Raw genomic sequence first — 18,034 nt, 5'->3', positions numbered from 1 at the left:
TGCTGTTAGTTTTGTGGCTTGGGGGCTTTGTCCCCTCCATTATCCAGGTGGCCCTCATCCTCCGCTTGCCCTTCTGTGGCCCAAACCAACTGGATAACTTCTTCTGTGATGTGCCACAGGTCATCAAGCTGGCTTGTACAGACACCTTTGTGGTGGAGCTTCTGATGGTCTTCAACAGTGGTCTGATGACCCTCCTGTGCTTCCTGGGGCTTTTGTCGTCCTATGCGGTCATCCTCTGCCACGTACGCGGGTCTGCTTCTGAAGGGAAGAACAAGGCCATGTCCACATGCACCACTCATGTCATCATTATACTTCTCATGTTTGGTCCTGCCATCTTCATATACACACGACCCTTCAGGGCCTTCCCAGCTGACAAGGTGGTTTCCTTTTTCCACACAGTGATCTTTCCTTTGTTGAATCCTGTGATTTATACCCTTCGCAACCAAGAAGTAAAATCTTCCATGAGGAGGTTATTGAGTCGGCATGTAGTCTGCTGAATAAATTTTACAATAAGTCAAGAAGGGAGAATTTGGGTACAAATCATTCATTCATTTATTTTATTGAGTGCCTCTCATTTTTCAGGTGTTATTGCTAACAATGAGGGAGAGTTATGCATAATGAGAGAATAAACTTGGTATGTTTAAAGAATGTAAAAGAAACACCAGAGTGATTGATGTTTAATGAGTAAGTATAAAAGATTTAGGTGTTAAATTTCATCTGACCTTAAGGGTAAAATCACTAAAGTATTTTAGGCTGAGATAAGGAGTTTTATTCTATTCTAATTGCAGTAAGAGTTCATTTTAACATTTTAGGCAAGAGAGTCATTCATTCACAACTTTTCTTCTATGGTTTAGAGCATAATTATCAAGATTCTGAGCAGAGATCAATAAGCTGCAAAACATTATGAAGATCCAAATGATATGCTGCAGACATTTTTGAAAAGTCTCTTTCTCTCTATCTCTGTCTCTCTTTGTCTCTCTCTGTCTCTCTCTTTTCTGTCTCTGTCTCTCCCTCGCTCTCTCTATATATAGATATAGATATATAGATATCTATATCTGTCTCTCCCTCGCTCTCTCTATATATAGATATAGATATATAGATATATAGATATCTCCCCCAATATTTGATAGAGGGATAAGAAAAGGAAATAATTCATTTTGTGAAAAAATGTCGTGAAATTATTTCATTTACTTTTTTTCACAGCTTCATGATTATTACTAACAGGTTTTTACAAATCCCCTCTGGATGTTAAAATTTGTCCTCAATTGATTTCACTCTGATTATGATTGCGATAATTAATCGGTCCTACAAATTCTGTTGGAGATTACATAAATCACCCTAGTTATTTTTAATATAATGGGGTTTAATGATGGAAATAGGTACCTACAAATCTTTAAGGGGTAGAAAACAATTCTCTATGCTGGGCATCCAGACATAATTGTCAAAAAACACACAATTGTCAATAAAATTAACTTGCCCAGTGATCTGTCCCTGCACCAATCAGGAAACTGGGAAAACAAGAAGCCACTTTGCCAGCTCCTGACCAAAGGAATATATTAATTAGCCATGATCTGGGATCAGGACAATGATATGCCTTTTATGTTATTGCTTCTTTTATTGATAAATTTTTTTCTAAATTTAAGTTTTAAATGAGCATATTTGATATGAACCCTAGATGCAAAGATCCTAGAAGAATGCGTTTATATGTTCATAGTTTCTTTGGAAAACAAAATGATGGAAAAAGTAGTGATAAAATATAGAATTACAGTTTTGGAGGTGAGAAAAATCAGTGAAGTTTTACACAAAAATAGAAAATGAATGGGGAAATAGTTATATTTGACGTGTTAAAAATATATGTGTAGGAAAAGGGTAAAAGAGTGGTGAAAATATGCCCACCACATAGAGAATTGCAGATTATTTTCTGCACAATTACAGAGTTTGCATGGGAATTGGATTGAAATTTTCTTTCCTTCCACAGGATTGTACAAGAGAGGATCCATGCATAAAAATTAAAATAAAACAGCTGTTAACTTAGGAAATTAATATAAATGACAAAAAGTTAATTCACTTAACATAAGGAATTTTAATAAATGAATATGAAATAGATACATACTCAGGAGGAAATATCAGCAATTGAAACTAATAGTCAACTAGCAAAGGAAAAAATGGAAAGGCTTATAAACATAAAAATAATTTTATTCTCAAAAACTAGCCATGAGAATAAAAACTACTTATTCTGTTTAGTTTGTAGAAGAATGTTGCTCATTTGTTATCAACAATAAGGAAAGTACAAAATAAAAATTATACTTTTCTGTGAGGCTATAAAAGAGTAAATAAAGTAAGGAAGGCTTATCATATTGAGATTCAGAGAGAGACAAGGCCTGAACAGATGAGCAGAGATCTAAAGCAGCTTCCCTATCTGTGGGTAAATATCTAGTCTGGGTATAGGCAGTTGGAGGAGGGACCTGCCATAGATTGAGATATTTTGTAGGTATGAGAAAAAATGAACTGAGCTTTTAATGATATATGTAGACAGATTAGAGTCTAAAAAAAGCTCCAAACACAAAAATGAAGGTCACTTTTATAAATTTCATCCCCACTCCTCATTGACATTTACATAAGTAATTTGGTCAGAAAAAGGAGCAGTGAGGTAAGAAATGAAAATCAGAAGGAATTTACACATTCTCAGACATTACTGTGGTGCTTGGATGTTGATGTCTACAAAGTCAAACCCTGAGGGAAACAAAACTATCTAAATTGTGGCTCAAATCCCTCCCAGTTGAAAATACTGACAAGATCAAACACAGCAGTTCCTTGCTTCCAGTTGACAGATGTTGGAGGTAAAGCTAATCTGAGCTAATTCAATATAATTAAAGATGATTCTAAGCCCAAGTAGACCTTTAAAGAAATTTGAATGGTTAGGTTCTCATTTTAATTACTGGACAGAGGAAGAGGATTTAACTCTCTGAAAAACTAAGCAAAATAAAATTAAATATAATTATTCATCCTCCACTAAATTTTTCATAGAGTATTAGAATATAATTTTTAAAGATTAAAAGTGATGCCAAGAAAATAGAACAGAGAAGAGAATTTAATAATTAATGGAAAAATATTGATAGACAAAGACTGTCAGATGAACCATATGATGGAATTATCAGATGAGGACTTTAGAAAGTGATTATAAATATATTTAATATGATAAATGGATAAGGAGACAAAGATTTCAGGAGAGAAGTGCAAACCTTAAATATAAATGCATATGCTAGAACTAAAAGGAATAATATTTGACATCAAAAGAAGTTTGTTATATAAGCTGAACAGCATTTTGAGCACTGTAGAAAAAATAATGATTGTGACGATAGGTTATTAAAAATAACTCAAAGTGAAAGAGAGAAAAGATTAAAAAACATGAATAGTGTTAATATACTTTGGGGCAATATCAAATAGCTAAATATACATGTAATTGAGATTCCAGAAGAAGAGGATAAAGAAAATGAGGCCAAGAAAATAAAGATAAAACTGCCAAGAATTTCCCAAATTTCATAAAAACATTAACCAAGATATCCAGGAAATTCAGAAAACTCCAAGCAATATAAATACAAGTAAGACCATAGGTGCTAACCGAATAAAAATAATTTTAAAAAAATCTTACAAGCGACCAGAAGAAAAAAGACAGCTCAGAGGAATGACAATAAGAATGATGGTTGATTTTTTAAAATCAGAAATAGTGGAAACCATGTTAGTTAAACTGCATTTTTAAGTTCTTAAAGAAAAAAACAATCTAACTGGAATCTATATCCAATGAAAATAAACTTCAGAAAAAAAAAGATGTAACAAGCATTTTAATATTCATAAAAACTGAGAGAACATTTGCATTAAAATATTATTTATCTTGATTATTAAGGTTTTTAGTAGTCTGGTAAATTTTGTAGCTGAGACAAGTACCTCACTTGCCTCACCCTCATCCTGGCCCTGCTTGCTTTCTTGATATGTATATATATTTTTTTCTCTCATTTAGCTACATAATTTTCTCCTTTTGAATTTTATTATAAGATATAAGTCGACTTTTTCTTAACCTTCTATTTACTTTTGACCCAATAAATATGCTTCCAAATAGGGTTCTATTATCATTCACTGAAAGGATTTCGGTATTAGAATTCAGAATTAACCTGGTGTGGCACTACGTGACACATTTAAAAAGTTATTCCTTACAAAGTTCTGATATTTTCCCTTGCCTAATTCAGTTGACTTTCAAATAATTCCCTTTGGAAATATTCAGTAGGGTTGTGGTAGTCTCAAATCTCCAAAGCACTTTCTCCATTGCATCACAGAGAGTTAGAGGAGATTTCAAAATCTAAGATCCCCTACGTGAGAACAAATATTTATGAACAATGACCAGAATGGTCTGTTAACATTTCATTAGATGGGAGGATGGCTGCTTTGTGAGAGTTACATAAAATCTCTGGAGATTCAAATTTCTGGGGGTGAGGGAGATATTCATATTTACAAGAAACAAGAAAGAGAAGACTATAGAAAAAATACTGCAACTTTTCTACTGTTTCATCTGCTACCTTGGAATGCAATGGAACAGAAGTCAGAGTTTCCGTAAGAATAGCTAGAGGCTAAGGTCTAATTTAGTAGTGTAGCATTCTCTACTCTTCCTCCCAGTGGTGGACAAAAACTTTCATTCTGCTACTATAATTAAGTAAATTATCGATAGCTTTCGGAGAGTTGACGTGTGTGGTGTTAACACCAAGAAGCATACAAATGACTACTGTGTTTTTATTTTCCTTGTAAAGTACAGATGAAAGGGAGGAAGGTGCAGAAAGGGTAGGCTAGAGGCTCCAGGGAAAGACTTAACAGATTTTATAATTTTGCAGATTAACCCAGATCTCTTAATTTCCATGTTCAAAATGTTTGAGTTTCTTCTGTTGCCTGTGGTACTATTATTCATCAACACAGGGATTTGACAGTTGAAGAGAAAGTTGTGAAACTGGGAAAAGCTTGACATACAAAGTACTTACTGCATTGGAAATTTTATATCAAGGCTTTAAGGTAACTCCACAACTTCTTCAATTAATTGCTCAGATTTATGCAGCTATCATTACCCAGAGTTTACCCTAAAGACATTAACAAAGGATCTAGTGGCAATTGTGTCCATTCAATAGAACTAACTCTTATTTATATTTATTTATGTAATTATTTATTTATTAATTTATTTATTAACTTTATTTTTCAATTACAGTTAATAAACAATATTATATTAGTTTCAGGTGTACAACATTTACATATTTTACGAAGTGGTCACCTGATAGGTCTAGTACCCATCTGACAGCATATGTAGTTATTACAATGTTATTGACTATATTCGCTATGCTGTACTGTACATTCCCATGACTATTTTGTAACTACCTATTTCATATGTGGTGGGCATATTTTCACCACTCTTTTACCTTTTTCCTACACATATATTTTTAACATATCGAATATAACTACTTCTTAATCTTTTCCCCTGTTTCACCCAGTTCTCTAACCTCTCTCCCATTTGGCAACCATCAAAATGTTCTGTGTATCTATGAGTCTGTTTCTGTTTTGTTCATGTATTTTGTTTTTTTAGATTCCATATATAAATGAAATTATATGGTTTCTGTCTGACTTATTTCACCTAGCATAATACCCTCTAGGTCCATCCATGTTGTTGCAAAATGCAAGATTTCATTGTTTTGTATGGCTGAGTAAATACTATTGTGTATATGTATCACATCTTCAACCATTTGTCTATCAATGGACACTTAGGTTGTTTCCATATCTTTACTTTTATAAATATTGCTGCAATGAATATATGGATGTAGATATCTTTTTAAATAGTCTTTTAGATTTCTTTGGATAAATACTCAGAAGTGGAATTGCTGGGTCATATGGGAATTCCATTTTTAGTTTTTTGAGGAACCTCCATACTGTTCTCCATAGTGGCTGCACCAATTTACAATCCCACCAACAGCGTATGTGGCTTTCCTTTTCTCCACGTCCTTGTCAACACTTGTTTGTTGATTTATTAATAATAGCCATTCTGACAGGTGAGAAATGATATCTCATTGTGGTTTAGATTTGAATGGGACACGGAGAGACAGCAGATCAAATATGTCAGGTAGTATGGAATCCCATCAATTAGGTAAGAGTGAAAAAGTAGGGAATAAGCAAAGTGGAAGAGCCTATAACCCTCAATTACAAAGCCCTTCAGAATCCTCTGATGTTGTAGAGATATCATTTAATACCAACACATCATGGAATAAAATAACCCATTCCGAATGTGCTTTTGGAATGCACAAAACCTAATAACTAGAAGAGGGCTCTTTACTTAAATTCCTGAGTGTATTTTAGAGGCCAATGATGATGGAATGAATGTTGAGACAAATGGCTGCCTCGTGGAGAAAAGTTAAGTGAACAGAGAAGCTAATTGGAGAGCCTACAAAATATTTGTTTCTATTAAAATTTTGTATAGGTCCCACTTTGCCTGTGTGTGTGTGTGTGTGTGTTTGTATACATATTGCTGATATGTTGAAGTATGACTTTTATAAATTTCTCTTGTGGCTGCTAGTAATAGTACATGGAAACATATATATTAATCGCTCTATTAGGTGCTAGGGATACTTAACTAGATATTTTTAATGTTTCCTGAAAGATGTACCCTAACTATGTCCTATATAGGCTTACTGGTTTGTTTGTTTTTTTGGCATTTCTATTTTTTCCTTTTTTTTCTTTCTCCTACACTCTCTCTTCCCATCTTTCTTTTCTAAGTACTGACTCACTATCATTTCCTGTTAAAGATTTCCCTTCTCTTTGCACCCCATTTTCCACAGAACTTAGTTAAAATAATGGTACTATTTAATTAAATAGTATGAGGAGCATTGTTATTCATTACATTATATTTTTCTGTAGATTATCAATTTTTGAACTCTAAAAACATTTATACCCATAACATTTTTTGAGCATGTACCTTAAATATATGCACATTTATTTACAAAGTGCATATATACCATTAAACTAACATGTATTATAAATATTAAAAATAGAAATTTGAAAAGAATAAACTTAAAATGCAGTGATATATGTGTGTGAATAATTATATATATGTAACAAATACTTATAAAATACTATTTTCTTTCTACCCCTCCATGGCTCATCATGCATCCCTTCTAGAATTAGCTCACAGCACTAAACAGACTGAGCCTTAAATCTGAATTTTCCCCACAATAACTAGTGTTCTTTTTCCTTTACAGACAGAGTTCAACTTCTAATTCTAAGTTCTGTAAAGGAGTGATTTTAGACTAGCAATATTATTTTTAGTTTTTCAAGCACACCAAAAAATCATCCATTATTAAAACTGTGTAAATAATTTCTTTATGTGCTTAAACTAATAGTATACACCTGCATTCTTCTACTACTTGCCAATCAGAATGAAAAAAAGAAAACTCATTCTAAACTTAAGTAACATAACCACAGTAGTTTTAGTTTTCTTGTCTTTGAAAAAATGGATTAGACTGTAGGTTCTTTATTGTTACTTTCACTTATTCTTGCAATGATTTTATGAGTTGAAATAATTAAGTTTCAAAAATTTTATACTGGCAAATTTTGTATTATGGTATATTGTTCATTTAAAGGCTCTTCCTTGGATGTCATACTAGAATCAGAGAAAGAAGAAGATTGGGAGTACATAATAAGTAATTGAGATTCAGATAGTGTCAATTAAGCTCCATCAACAAGTTACGGGGTGGCAACACAGTGGTACTTAACCAGAGATACAGCTAGATACTACTACCTATAGATTAGATGAAAAGTAGAGTTATTACTGAGATCCTGGTGACCAATTTGGAGTCAGATAATACAATGACACCAGATCGGAGGAAAGGCAATAAGAGATTTAATAAGAGAATACAGAGAACAAAGCAGAGAGTTAGCTGACAAGAACTGGGAATTCGCAGGAACTGAAAAAAAAGAAAATACTTAGCAAAAATTGTGGGGTTGGTGGGTGAGGAGAAATGGGGTGTAATCCCAAGAAACTAGCTAGGCTGCAAGTAGAGTGCAACCATAAAAATACATAGATCTTGATAATTGAATTTATGTTGTATATCAATCAGAAGCTTCTCATGTGACTCAAGGAATCCCAAAGTTTAGGTTGCTAATGTCATAAAGAGAGCAGTTCTATAGAAGTACGTGGTTGGATGGGATTAAGAGCCTGGCTTTGAACAGTATTTTTGTTTGTTTATTGGCTTGCTTTAAATTTGGAAGAAGAAAAGTTTCAGAGTTTACCCAGGATATTAGAGACAGTTAAGACATGTTGTTTTAGTTGAAGTGATGGATATGTCAAATATTTTTAGCTGGAGAAACACTAGGGTCTACGTAGAAAAAATAGTAATAACAATAAATTCTTCTTGATGTACTGCAGGCAGAGGAGATGGAGATAGAAAATAGCACAGTGGTGAAGGAATTCACCCTCCTTGGTCTGACCCAATCTCGAAATATTCAGCTCCTGGTCTTCGTGTTAGTTTTAATTTTCTACCTCATCAACCTCCCTGGAAATTTCCTCATCATCCTGACCATCAGATTGGACCCTGGCCTCACAGCCCCTCTCTACTTCTTTCTGGGCAACCTGGCCTTCCTGGATGCATCCTACTCCTTTATTGTGGCTCCCAGAATGCTGGTGGACTTCTTCTCTGAGAAGAAGGTAATCTCCTACAGGAACTGCATTGCTCAGCTCTTTTTCTTGCACTTCCTTGGAGGCGGGGAAGAGTTACTGCTGGTTGCGATGGCCTTTGACCGCTACATTGCCATCTGCCGTCCTTTACACTATTCAACTGTCATGAACCCTAGGGCCTGCTATGCCTTGCTGTTAGCTTTGTGGCTTGGGGGCTTTGTCCACTCCATTATCCAGGTGGCCCTCATCCTCCGCTTGCCCTTCTGTGGCCCAAACCAACTGGATAACTTCTTCTGTGATGTGCCACAGGTCATCAAGCTGGCTTGTACAGACACCTTTGTGGTGGAGCTTCTGATGGTCTTCAACAGTGGTCTGATGACCCTCCTGTGCTTCCTGGGGCTTTTGTCGTCCTATGCAGTTATCCTCTGCCGTGTACGTGGGTCCTCCTCTGAGGGAAAGAACAAGGCCATGTCCACATGCACCACCCATATCATTGTTATATTTCTCATGTTTGGGCCTAGCATCTTTATCTACACGCGACCCTTCAGAGCATTCCCAGCTGATAAAGTGGTTTCTCTCTTTCACACAGTGATCTTTCCTTTGTTGAATCCTATGATTTATACCCTTCGCAACCAGGAAGTGAAAGCTTCCATGAGGAGGTTGTTTAATCAGCTCTTAGCCTGATAGAAGATGGGAGAGGATGAATATGAAAGTCAAAACTGGAGGATTTCATCTGAAATTAACTTATTCATTTTCCAAACACTACATCTTCCACTTCTCAGGACTATTCTAGGCAATGGGAGAAAGAGTTATTAATAAGATTGGTAAAGTCACTGCTCTCCTGAAGGGTACATCTGGTGGGAATAGATAGCCATTAAGATGGAAAATAAGTATTGTTGTTTCAGAAAGAGAAATTGTCCTGAAGAAACTCAAAAGAAAAGCAAAATGATAGATAGTCTGTGGCAAGGGTAATCAGTTTACTTTACAGTCTTCAAGAAGGGACTTCTTGAGGAACTGATAGATATTTTGGCTGATATTTATATAAACTGAGAGAGCCAACCATGCAAACATTTGCAGTAAAAGCATTCTAGGCAGAAGAAACAGTGCAAAAATCTGGACAGTAGTAATGAACTACATGTATTTGAAGAACACTACTAGGTTCAAATTGGGATATAATAAGTGAAAGTGAAAATTATTAAAGTTAAATGTAGAAAAACTGGTAGTGTACAACACATATATGGGTCTATGAAGCGAATATAGGGTTTGATTTTTTTAAATTACAATAAGTAGCCATTCTAAGGTTTTTAAGCAACAGTGATTTTTCTACTACAATTTCATAAATGACTTAAGATTGTGTGCAAATATAAAAAAGCTGAAAAATATCATTAAGAGGGAATTATTATGCTTGTAAGTATATTTTAGAACAAATTAAACTAAAAAATTTCCCCATAATTAGACAGAGGGAGGCAAAAAAAAAAAAAAACTGGCCATTTTCATGTGAAAAGGTCATGGAAGCATTTCACATTCTTTTCTCCAGAACTTCATAATTATTCTTTGCAGATTTTGATGACTTGTAGCTGTTCGTTGATCTCATCCCTGATTGATTTCACACAGAGTATAATAATGATAGTTCTTTGATGGACCAGTCAGGTATCTTGCAAGAGTTATTTTAAATACAATGTGATTTAATATATACCGTTATGTGCTTACAAAATAGTTGAAAAGTCCAGAAGAACATACTATAGGCTGGGCATCCAGAGATTACTTCCAGAACAATATAGGAGACTTAGGCTGTGAAGAGACTTGTTTTGGTTACAACCTTTGCCATCTGTTGTCTGAAAATATCACCAAGTTAGCCATAGAACTAGGATCAAGATGGAGATCCAGAGCCACTGTGTACCTATCAGATCTCCCCTAGCAAAACAGAACCTCTGCTGCTACTGCCTCTCTAATTAACTTAGTCAGATTCAAGTCTCATGAATACATTGAAAGGGCAGCATCTAATACAAATCTGTTACCCAAAATGCAAGGGATTCATTTTTTTATATTTTATTTTCTAAAATAATCAAAATTAAAGTTTTTATAAATCATGTACATGGTAAAAATATTCTGATGATAGAAAAAGTGTTCTCGTTTCTCAAATATCTCCTTTCCTAACTATCCTCACTCTCAGCTTATTGCTTTCTTCCCATTTCACTGACAAAAGGGGACAGAAGAGAATTCTTCAAGCTTCTACCACTATATCTACCCTTACACCTGTATCTGGAACCATGTTTCCTTTCAACTCTCTTGAGATTGGGTGACCTGATACTGCTCCTACAAAAGCCAATTCCTCTATCTGTACATCAGAATCCATCCCCTCTTTCCTAATAAGGGTGATTACTCTAGTAATTCTCCTTCTCCTCTGCACCATGAACTTTTTTCTCCCTAGCAGATTTTTTCCGTTAGCATAAAATCACAACTCTTTCATCTTATATAAAACCTCTTTGTCACCTTTCTTATTCCACATATTGTCTCATTTCTCTCTTTTCCTCTACAGTAAAGCTCTGCAAAATTTTTTTATACTTAAAAAAAATAATAGACCTTTTAAGAGCAGTTTTAGCTTTTGGAAAAGTTAAGCAGAAAATACAGAGTTCCTATATAATCTGCCCCACACTATACGTACATACTTTCCCCTATTAATGTCTTACATTAGTGTGGTACATTTGTTACAACTGATGAACCAGTATTGATGCATTATGTTAAAATAAAGTTAATAGTTTGTAGTAGGGTTCACATTTTGTGTATAGTTCTATAGATTTCGAAAAATGCATGTCATCTATCTCCTCCACCAAACAAGCTATATCCTCATTTTTCTTTAAGTTTCCCCTTAGCTACCCAGATCTCTTGGCTTTAAATTCCAACTATGTGTTGATAATCTCTATACATATCTTTCTCATGAACTCTAAACTCCTATTCCATATCTGGCAGTGGTTGCCAAGGCTACAGCTCTTATTGCATGTCTTAACATCACTTTACACATAATATTCCAGACTGACTCCTGATCTTCACTATCCCTTTCTCTGCACCTCACAACCAATTTCGATAAATTGTAATTTCATCTTTCTAGTCTCTGGTCCAAAATCTTGAATTCATTTAAGAAATATTTTCTCTCATATTGCATGTCCAATCTGTTAACGGAATATGGATTAGATTTGCCATTATGAAATTGCCAGATTAGATATTCTCTCCCTCAAATTCTACCACCTAGGCACAAATCACCATCATCTCTTGCCTATGTTGTGGCTATAACCTCTTTACTGTCTCATATCTGTTCTTGTCCCATTTTAGTTTTTTCTTAGCTGAGCATCCAGAACAATCTGGTTAAAATATAGTCACATCATTTCCCTCCTCTTCTCAAAACCCTCAATGATTTCCAACTTACTTAAAATAAGGGCTAAAGTCTTTCTTTGTTATCTATAAAGGTCCGTACAATCCTATCTACATGTCCCAACTACTACCCCTTTCCTCTTCCTTACCACTTTTCCTACTACATCCCATCCCACTCCTACTGGCCTCCTGATCCTAGAATATGCTAAATTGCCCATGCCTTTCTAAGGACCTTTGACTTGCTGTTTCCTCTGTCTGGAATGTGCTTTCCCAAGATATTGGCATGACTCCATAATTTCTTTTAGTCCTTTCATCAAATGTCACCTTTCACGTGAGACCTTTCCTGACTACCCTATATAAAATTTGCAACCCACTTCCACAATATTCTATGTCTCCCTTCCCTACATTACTGTTGTTCATAGTATTTATCATCTATTAACATGATCTATGTTTCACATACTTCTTTTATTGCCTGTCTTTTTTCACTGTTATATAATATGAATATGTAATATTCATGAAATCAGAAATTTGTCTGTTTTTTGTCTGCTGCCTGCCACAAAGCAGGTGCTCATAAATGTTTATTAGATAAATGAATTAAGGAATAATGTGAAAATTACATACAATTCCACCATTCATAAATATCTAATATTAAAATTTTTTCACTTTTACATGTATAAACACATTATTATTTTTATAAAAATTGGGTCACACTATATACATGTAGTTTATAACTTGTTCTTTTCTCTTAATATTATGGGCATATTTTAAATAAGTAAATATAAACCGCAATACTCTTAAACAACTGTGAAATATTCAATTAACATTTAAATTATTATTTATTTAAATAACTGCTTGCTTTGTTTGTTTGTTTATTTATTTTATGGTGAAGCAACCCTTGGTTGACCTCACAGATTGCAAGGACCTTGTCATCTTACAATCCCTTATTTTTTTTTATTTTTTATGCCTACAGCTCCTGGTCTTCCTAGGTGGTCTCCCATCCAAGTACTAACCAGGCCCGATCCTTCTTAGCTTCCGAGATCAGATGAGATCCGGCTTGTTCAGGGTGGCATGGCTATAGACTGCTTTGTATATGTAGGTTTTTGCCATTGTAAACTAAGTTTTATGGTTATTTGATTATTTTCTGGGAATAACTATCAGAGAGTTTACTATCTATGTTTTCTTCTAGAATTTTTATGGTTTTGGGTCTTACAGCCGTATATATTCTTAAATGAGGTGTCTTTTGCCCATTTTTTAATTGGGTACTTGATTTTCTTATTGTTGAGTTTTTTTGTTTTTTTTGTTTTTTTAAATTTTTTTTGGTGAAGCAACCCTTGGTTGACCTCACAGATTGCAAGGACCTTGTCATCTTACAATCCCTTATTTTTTTTTATTTTTTATGCCTACAGCTCCTGGTCTTCCTAGGTGGTCTCCCATCCAAGTACTAACCAGGCCCGATCCTTCTTAGCTTCCGAGATCAGATGAGATCCGGCTTGTTCAGGGTGGCATGGCTATAGACTGCTTTGTATATGTAGGTTTTTGCCATTGTAAACTAAGTTTTATGGTTATTTGATTATTTTCTGGGAATAAATTTTTAGGAGTACAATTACTAGATTACAATGTATAAACATTGATATGTTGTAAAATTCTGTTAACTTAGTTTTCCAACAACATATAAAATTTTTTGTCCTATTTCCAAGAGTAGCATTTTATTTCTTTTAAGGATTTGCTATTTGGAAAAGACAAAAGTATTATATTTAATATAGCTTTAATTCTGACTATTGCAAACAATGTCTATTGATTAAATAATTTTTTCATATATTCAATTTTTATGTAAATTGTTTACTTTTAAAAATAAGTCTGTTCATTTTGATTTGGTTTGTATCACCTATTAATATATAAAGTAAATGAATTGTTATTTATGTCTAAAACTTTTATTAGTTCTTAAAATAAAACCAGGATTTCTGCTTCTGATAAGTTGGAATGACAGGAATTGAATTTTGCCTCCTGCCTGAAACAACAAATAACGGACAAAATCTACAGATTTCAAGACATTGAACTTCAGGTAACACATGATACAAAACAAACAAACAAGCAAACAACAACCAAAAACACAAACAAGGTGAGCTCTATGGTTTCCCAACTAATTTCTCTGAGAGGATTTCTGGGGCACAATGTAGGAAGAGGAAACTGGGAGGAACTGGCTGTGTTAAGGAGAACTTGAGTTTCTGGTGTTCTAGAATCTAAGAAGCCCTGGTTCTTTTTCTTGTAGGATGGTATTAGAAACCATGGTCCAAGTGTGTTTCTTGCTACTGGGGTGTCATTACTGTAAGCCCTCTCAGGTAACAGAGTGAGGGAATATATGTGCATATACTAACCTTCACACGTACAAATATGTAAAAGTCTTTCTATCTTTAATAATCTATATATTTATATTGAGCTAAACATGAATTCATACTGCTGTTTCCAACTTTAATCCATTACCCATGGATCATTCTAACTTCTCTTCTTTATCTGTAGACTCCTTCTCCAACAGTGAGAAACTTGCCCGCCACCATCCACTATACATTTATTTAATTGTTCAATGTCAGTAGAAATGTATATTTCAGTATCAAAATTGTTAACCCATACCTCATGGGAAACAACTCTATCAACTAGGATATACTCCTATCTCCTTCAGCGAAGTAATTTCTTACATATTTGTTACTTTTCTTTTTATTATTATTACAGTCTACATTTCATCCTGGGATCCTTCACCCTTCTAAGTGATTTTTTAAAATTTGTATTATAAAGTTTCATTCTTATGTTGTAAAGTTCCATGTGTTTTGATAAATCCATAATGTCATGTATTAATCATTGCAGTATTATACAGAAAAATTTCACACCCTAAAACATATATTTTGTTACACTTATTCAACCTTCCCATCTTCACCCTGCACCTTAGACAACTATAAATTTTTAAAAAATTCTTTCTACAGGTTTGCCCTTTCCAAAGTGTCGTATATTTGAAATCATTTAGTATGTAGCCTTTTCAGACTGGCTTCTTTCACTTAGCAATATGCATCTGAAATTCATTCTTTTATTTTTATGGCTTGATATCTCATTTCCTTTTATTAATGAATAACATTCCGTTGTATGGATGCACCAGTTTGTTTATTCATTCACTCACTGAAGGACATTGTGGTTGCTTCCAATTGGGGCTATAATCAACGAGACTATTAAAGACATTCACGAGCAGGTTTTTCTTTGGACAAAAGTTTTTAAATCAGTTTTCAAATACCTAGAAATGTGATTGCCTGGCCAAAAGGTAAGATTATGTTTATCTTTGTAAAAACTGCCAAACAAACTTTCAAAGTGAGTGTTTCCACAAGCAAAAACATGTGTTCCTATTGCTCTACATCTTCAACAGCATCTACTATTGTCAGGTTTTTTTTGGTCTTTAGTATCTCATTGTTGTATCTCATTTAGTATCTCATCTCTTCCAGTATCTCATTGTTGCTTTAATTTGCAATTCCCTGATGACAAATGATGTCAATCATCATTTAATATGTCTATTTGCCATTTGTTTATGTTCTTAGGAGAAGTGTCTTTCAGATCTTTTTGTCCATTTTAAATTGCGTTTGTTTTCTTACTGTTGAGTTTTAAGTTTTTCTGTATATCTTGGATTGACATTTTTTGCAGATATTTTCTCCTAGTCTGTGGCTTGCCTTTTTATTAACTGTTTTCACAGAACTGTAGTTTTTCAATTTAGTAAAATTATGATTATCAATTTTTTTTCATAGATCGTTTTTGGTTTTGCATATAAGAACTCATTGCTAAACTTAAAGTCCCTTATATTTTCTCCTATATATTTTTTAGAAGTTTTATAATTTTTCATTTAGATCTATGATTCATCTGTTGTAAAGACTATCCTTTCTTCACTGAATTGCCTTTGCTCCTTTGTCAAAGATCATTGACTATACTTTGTGTAGGTCTATGTTCAGGCCTTTATTGTGTTCCTTTGATTTACATATGTATTTTTCATGCTGTCTTGATTAAAGTAGGTTTATAGTATGTCTTAAAATGATTAGTGTGAGTATTGCCACTTTGTTCTTTTTCAGCACAGTGTTGGCAATTGTAGGATTTTTGCTTTCTTATATAAACTTTAGAATTACTTTGTTGATATCTACAAAATCCCTCTTTCATTTTTAAGGGCTCACATTGAGCCCACCAGAATAATTATGAATGATCTCCCTATTCTAAGATTAGTTGATTAACAACCTTAATTTTATCTGAAAAGTCCATTTTGCCAATTAAGATTATAATATAATATTGTAAATTTATATATAGTTTTTGGTTTATATTTTTATTATATCATTTATTTTATTTTATTTTATTAAATATTTTTGTGACATTGGTTAATAAAATTGTATAGATATCAAGTGTGCAATTCAATAATATAACATCTGTATATTGTATTGCATGTTCATCATTCATAGTCAAATCTCTCTGTTACCATATATTTGACTCCCTTTACCCTATCTACCGCCCCTGCACCACTCTTTTTTTCTGGTAACCCCTAAATTGTTGTCTGTATCTATGAGTTTTTGGTTTTTGTCTGATGAAGGAAGTGGTGAGGTGATTGGAGAAAGGAGTAGAAGGGTAGAGATTTCCTACAGGTTTTTTCTTATCTCTTTCTAAATAGTCTTTTACATTCCTAAATTCGCCTCTGATTTGTAAATATTTTACTTTTATGCCACCATGATACTTCCCCTTTAATTTCTTTCTATTTTAGAGGATAAACTTTGCATTTTCTTGGTACATTTTGATTCCTCTTTCTAGACTTTTCTGCCACCGTTGATTCCTCATTGCTTTCCCTGGGATTTTAGAAGGGAAAAGATGTCATATAGGCAGAGGTCTAACAGCATGGAGTCAGCACTGACATGTCTGGTCTTGGGGGTGGAGGACGACTCATACTACTCAGCCTTCGAAGCCACTTGCAGACCTTAAGAAGAGGATTCTCACAGGCTGCAAAATTAGAAGCCTGAAAAGATTAGATTCAACGTGGCAGAGTGAGAGACGTCCCCAGATCTCTCCCCTTGAAACAATAATAAGCTGACCATCTAAAATTCAACAAAAGATACCCAAACTGCACACCAGCACATCTGAGCGTGGGATCTGCGCGTAAGAGCTACCACAGATCGGAACCCTGGGTGTTGGGCGGTGGACTGGGAGTAATAAAGAAGCTGTCTCTCACAGGTGCCAGCGCCCTGCAGGAGAAGGGGGAGGGGAGAAGGAACAGCAAGTTCCTGCAGGGAGTTCTCTGAACATTCCTGCCTGGGATAGCTGTGAGCTCCCTGTGGCCGGTTGGCTGCAGGGCCCAGTCATCAGGGCAAAAAGCAGAGAAGCAGGACAGGACCACAGAAGAACAACAGTTGATATTTGCCAGCTGCGGTTGCAAAACCAAGGGTGAGCAGCAGCTCCCAACCCCCAACTCAGAAGGCCCTCTCCCCCATACTCACCGAGACCAATTACCGCGGAGCCCCGAGAGATTCTGAGCAGACACTGCCAAGACTGTTGCTGACACAGACAGAGACTAAAACTGATGGTAGAGAGTGTGATAAATATCTACAAAAAAATTTAAAAAGCGTTATTAAGACTTTATATAAAGCAGGGATCCAAGAGGCTTAGACGCCACCTACTGGAAACCAAAAGAAAAGTGCCTTCTTTGCAACAGGCTAAAGAGAGATCTTTATATGATAAATCTTCTTTCTAGAAAAACAGCAGAATACACTTCTATTAATGCCCAGGCGAAGAAATAGTCCATTAAACACCATGAATAACCAAAGCGACAAGTCAGCTCAGAAAGAAAGAGAAAAATCTCCAGAAAATAAGCTTTCAGACATAGAAACAGGCAGCTTAAATGACAGAGAATCAGGAAGGTATTTCTGAAAAAACTCAATGAGGTCTGAAACAAGACAAAAAAATAACACA

At 34.6% G+C, this 18,034-nt stretch overlaps 2 protein-coding genes and 2 pseudogenes across 2 annotated transcripts in view; 2 read left to right on the top strand and 2 right to left on the bottom strand.

Moving 5' to 3' along the window:
• Nucleotides 1-497, top strand: part of LOC102884559 (olfactory receptor 4N2) — a 2,806-nt gene extending 2,309 nt beyond the window's left edge. Inside the window, exon 2 of the mRNA XM_015585575.1 lies at nt 270-497. Within this exon, the coding sequence (XP_015441061.1) occupies nt 270-497 (228 nt within the window). The remainder of the gene's footprint in view (nt 1-269) is intronic.
• A 7,958-nt stretch (nt 498-8,455) lies between these two features.
• LOC102884297 (olfactory receptor 4N2) lies at nt 8,456-9,379 on the top strand. Its single transcript, XM_006906924.1, has one exon. The coding sequence runs from the start codon at nt 8,456-8,458 to the stop codon at nt 9,377-9,379; it is 924 nt and encodes a 307-aa protein (XP_006906986.1).
• Nucleotides 9,380-13,025: 3,646 nt separating this feature from the next.
• Nucleotides 13,026-13,144, bottom strand: LOC112475625 (annotated as a pseudogene).
• A 317-nt stretch (nt 13,145-13,461) lies between these two features.
• Nucleotides 13,462-13,580, bottom strand: LOC112475624 (annotated as a pseudogene).
• Nucleotides 13,581-18,034: the final 4,454 nt, after the last annotated feature.

The sequence above is a fragment of the Pteropus alecto genome, unplaced genomic scaffold (assembly GCF_000325575.1).
Source record: "Pteropus alecto unplaced genomic scaffold, ASM32557v1 scaffold462, whole genome shotgun sequence".
NCBI lineage: Eukaryota > Metazoa > Chordata > Mammalia > Chiroptera > Pteropodidae > Pteropus > Pteropus alecto.
Note: the sequence above shows the minus strand (reverse complement) of the source record. Positions and strands in the feature narration are given on the sequence as shown.

Coding starts and splice junctions, on each gene's coding strand:
- LOC102884297 (XM_006906924.1), top strand. CDS start 8,456: ATGGAGATAGAAAATAGCACAGTGGTGAAGGAATTCACCCTCCTTGGT.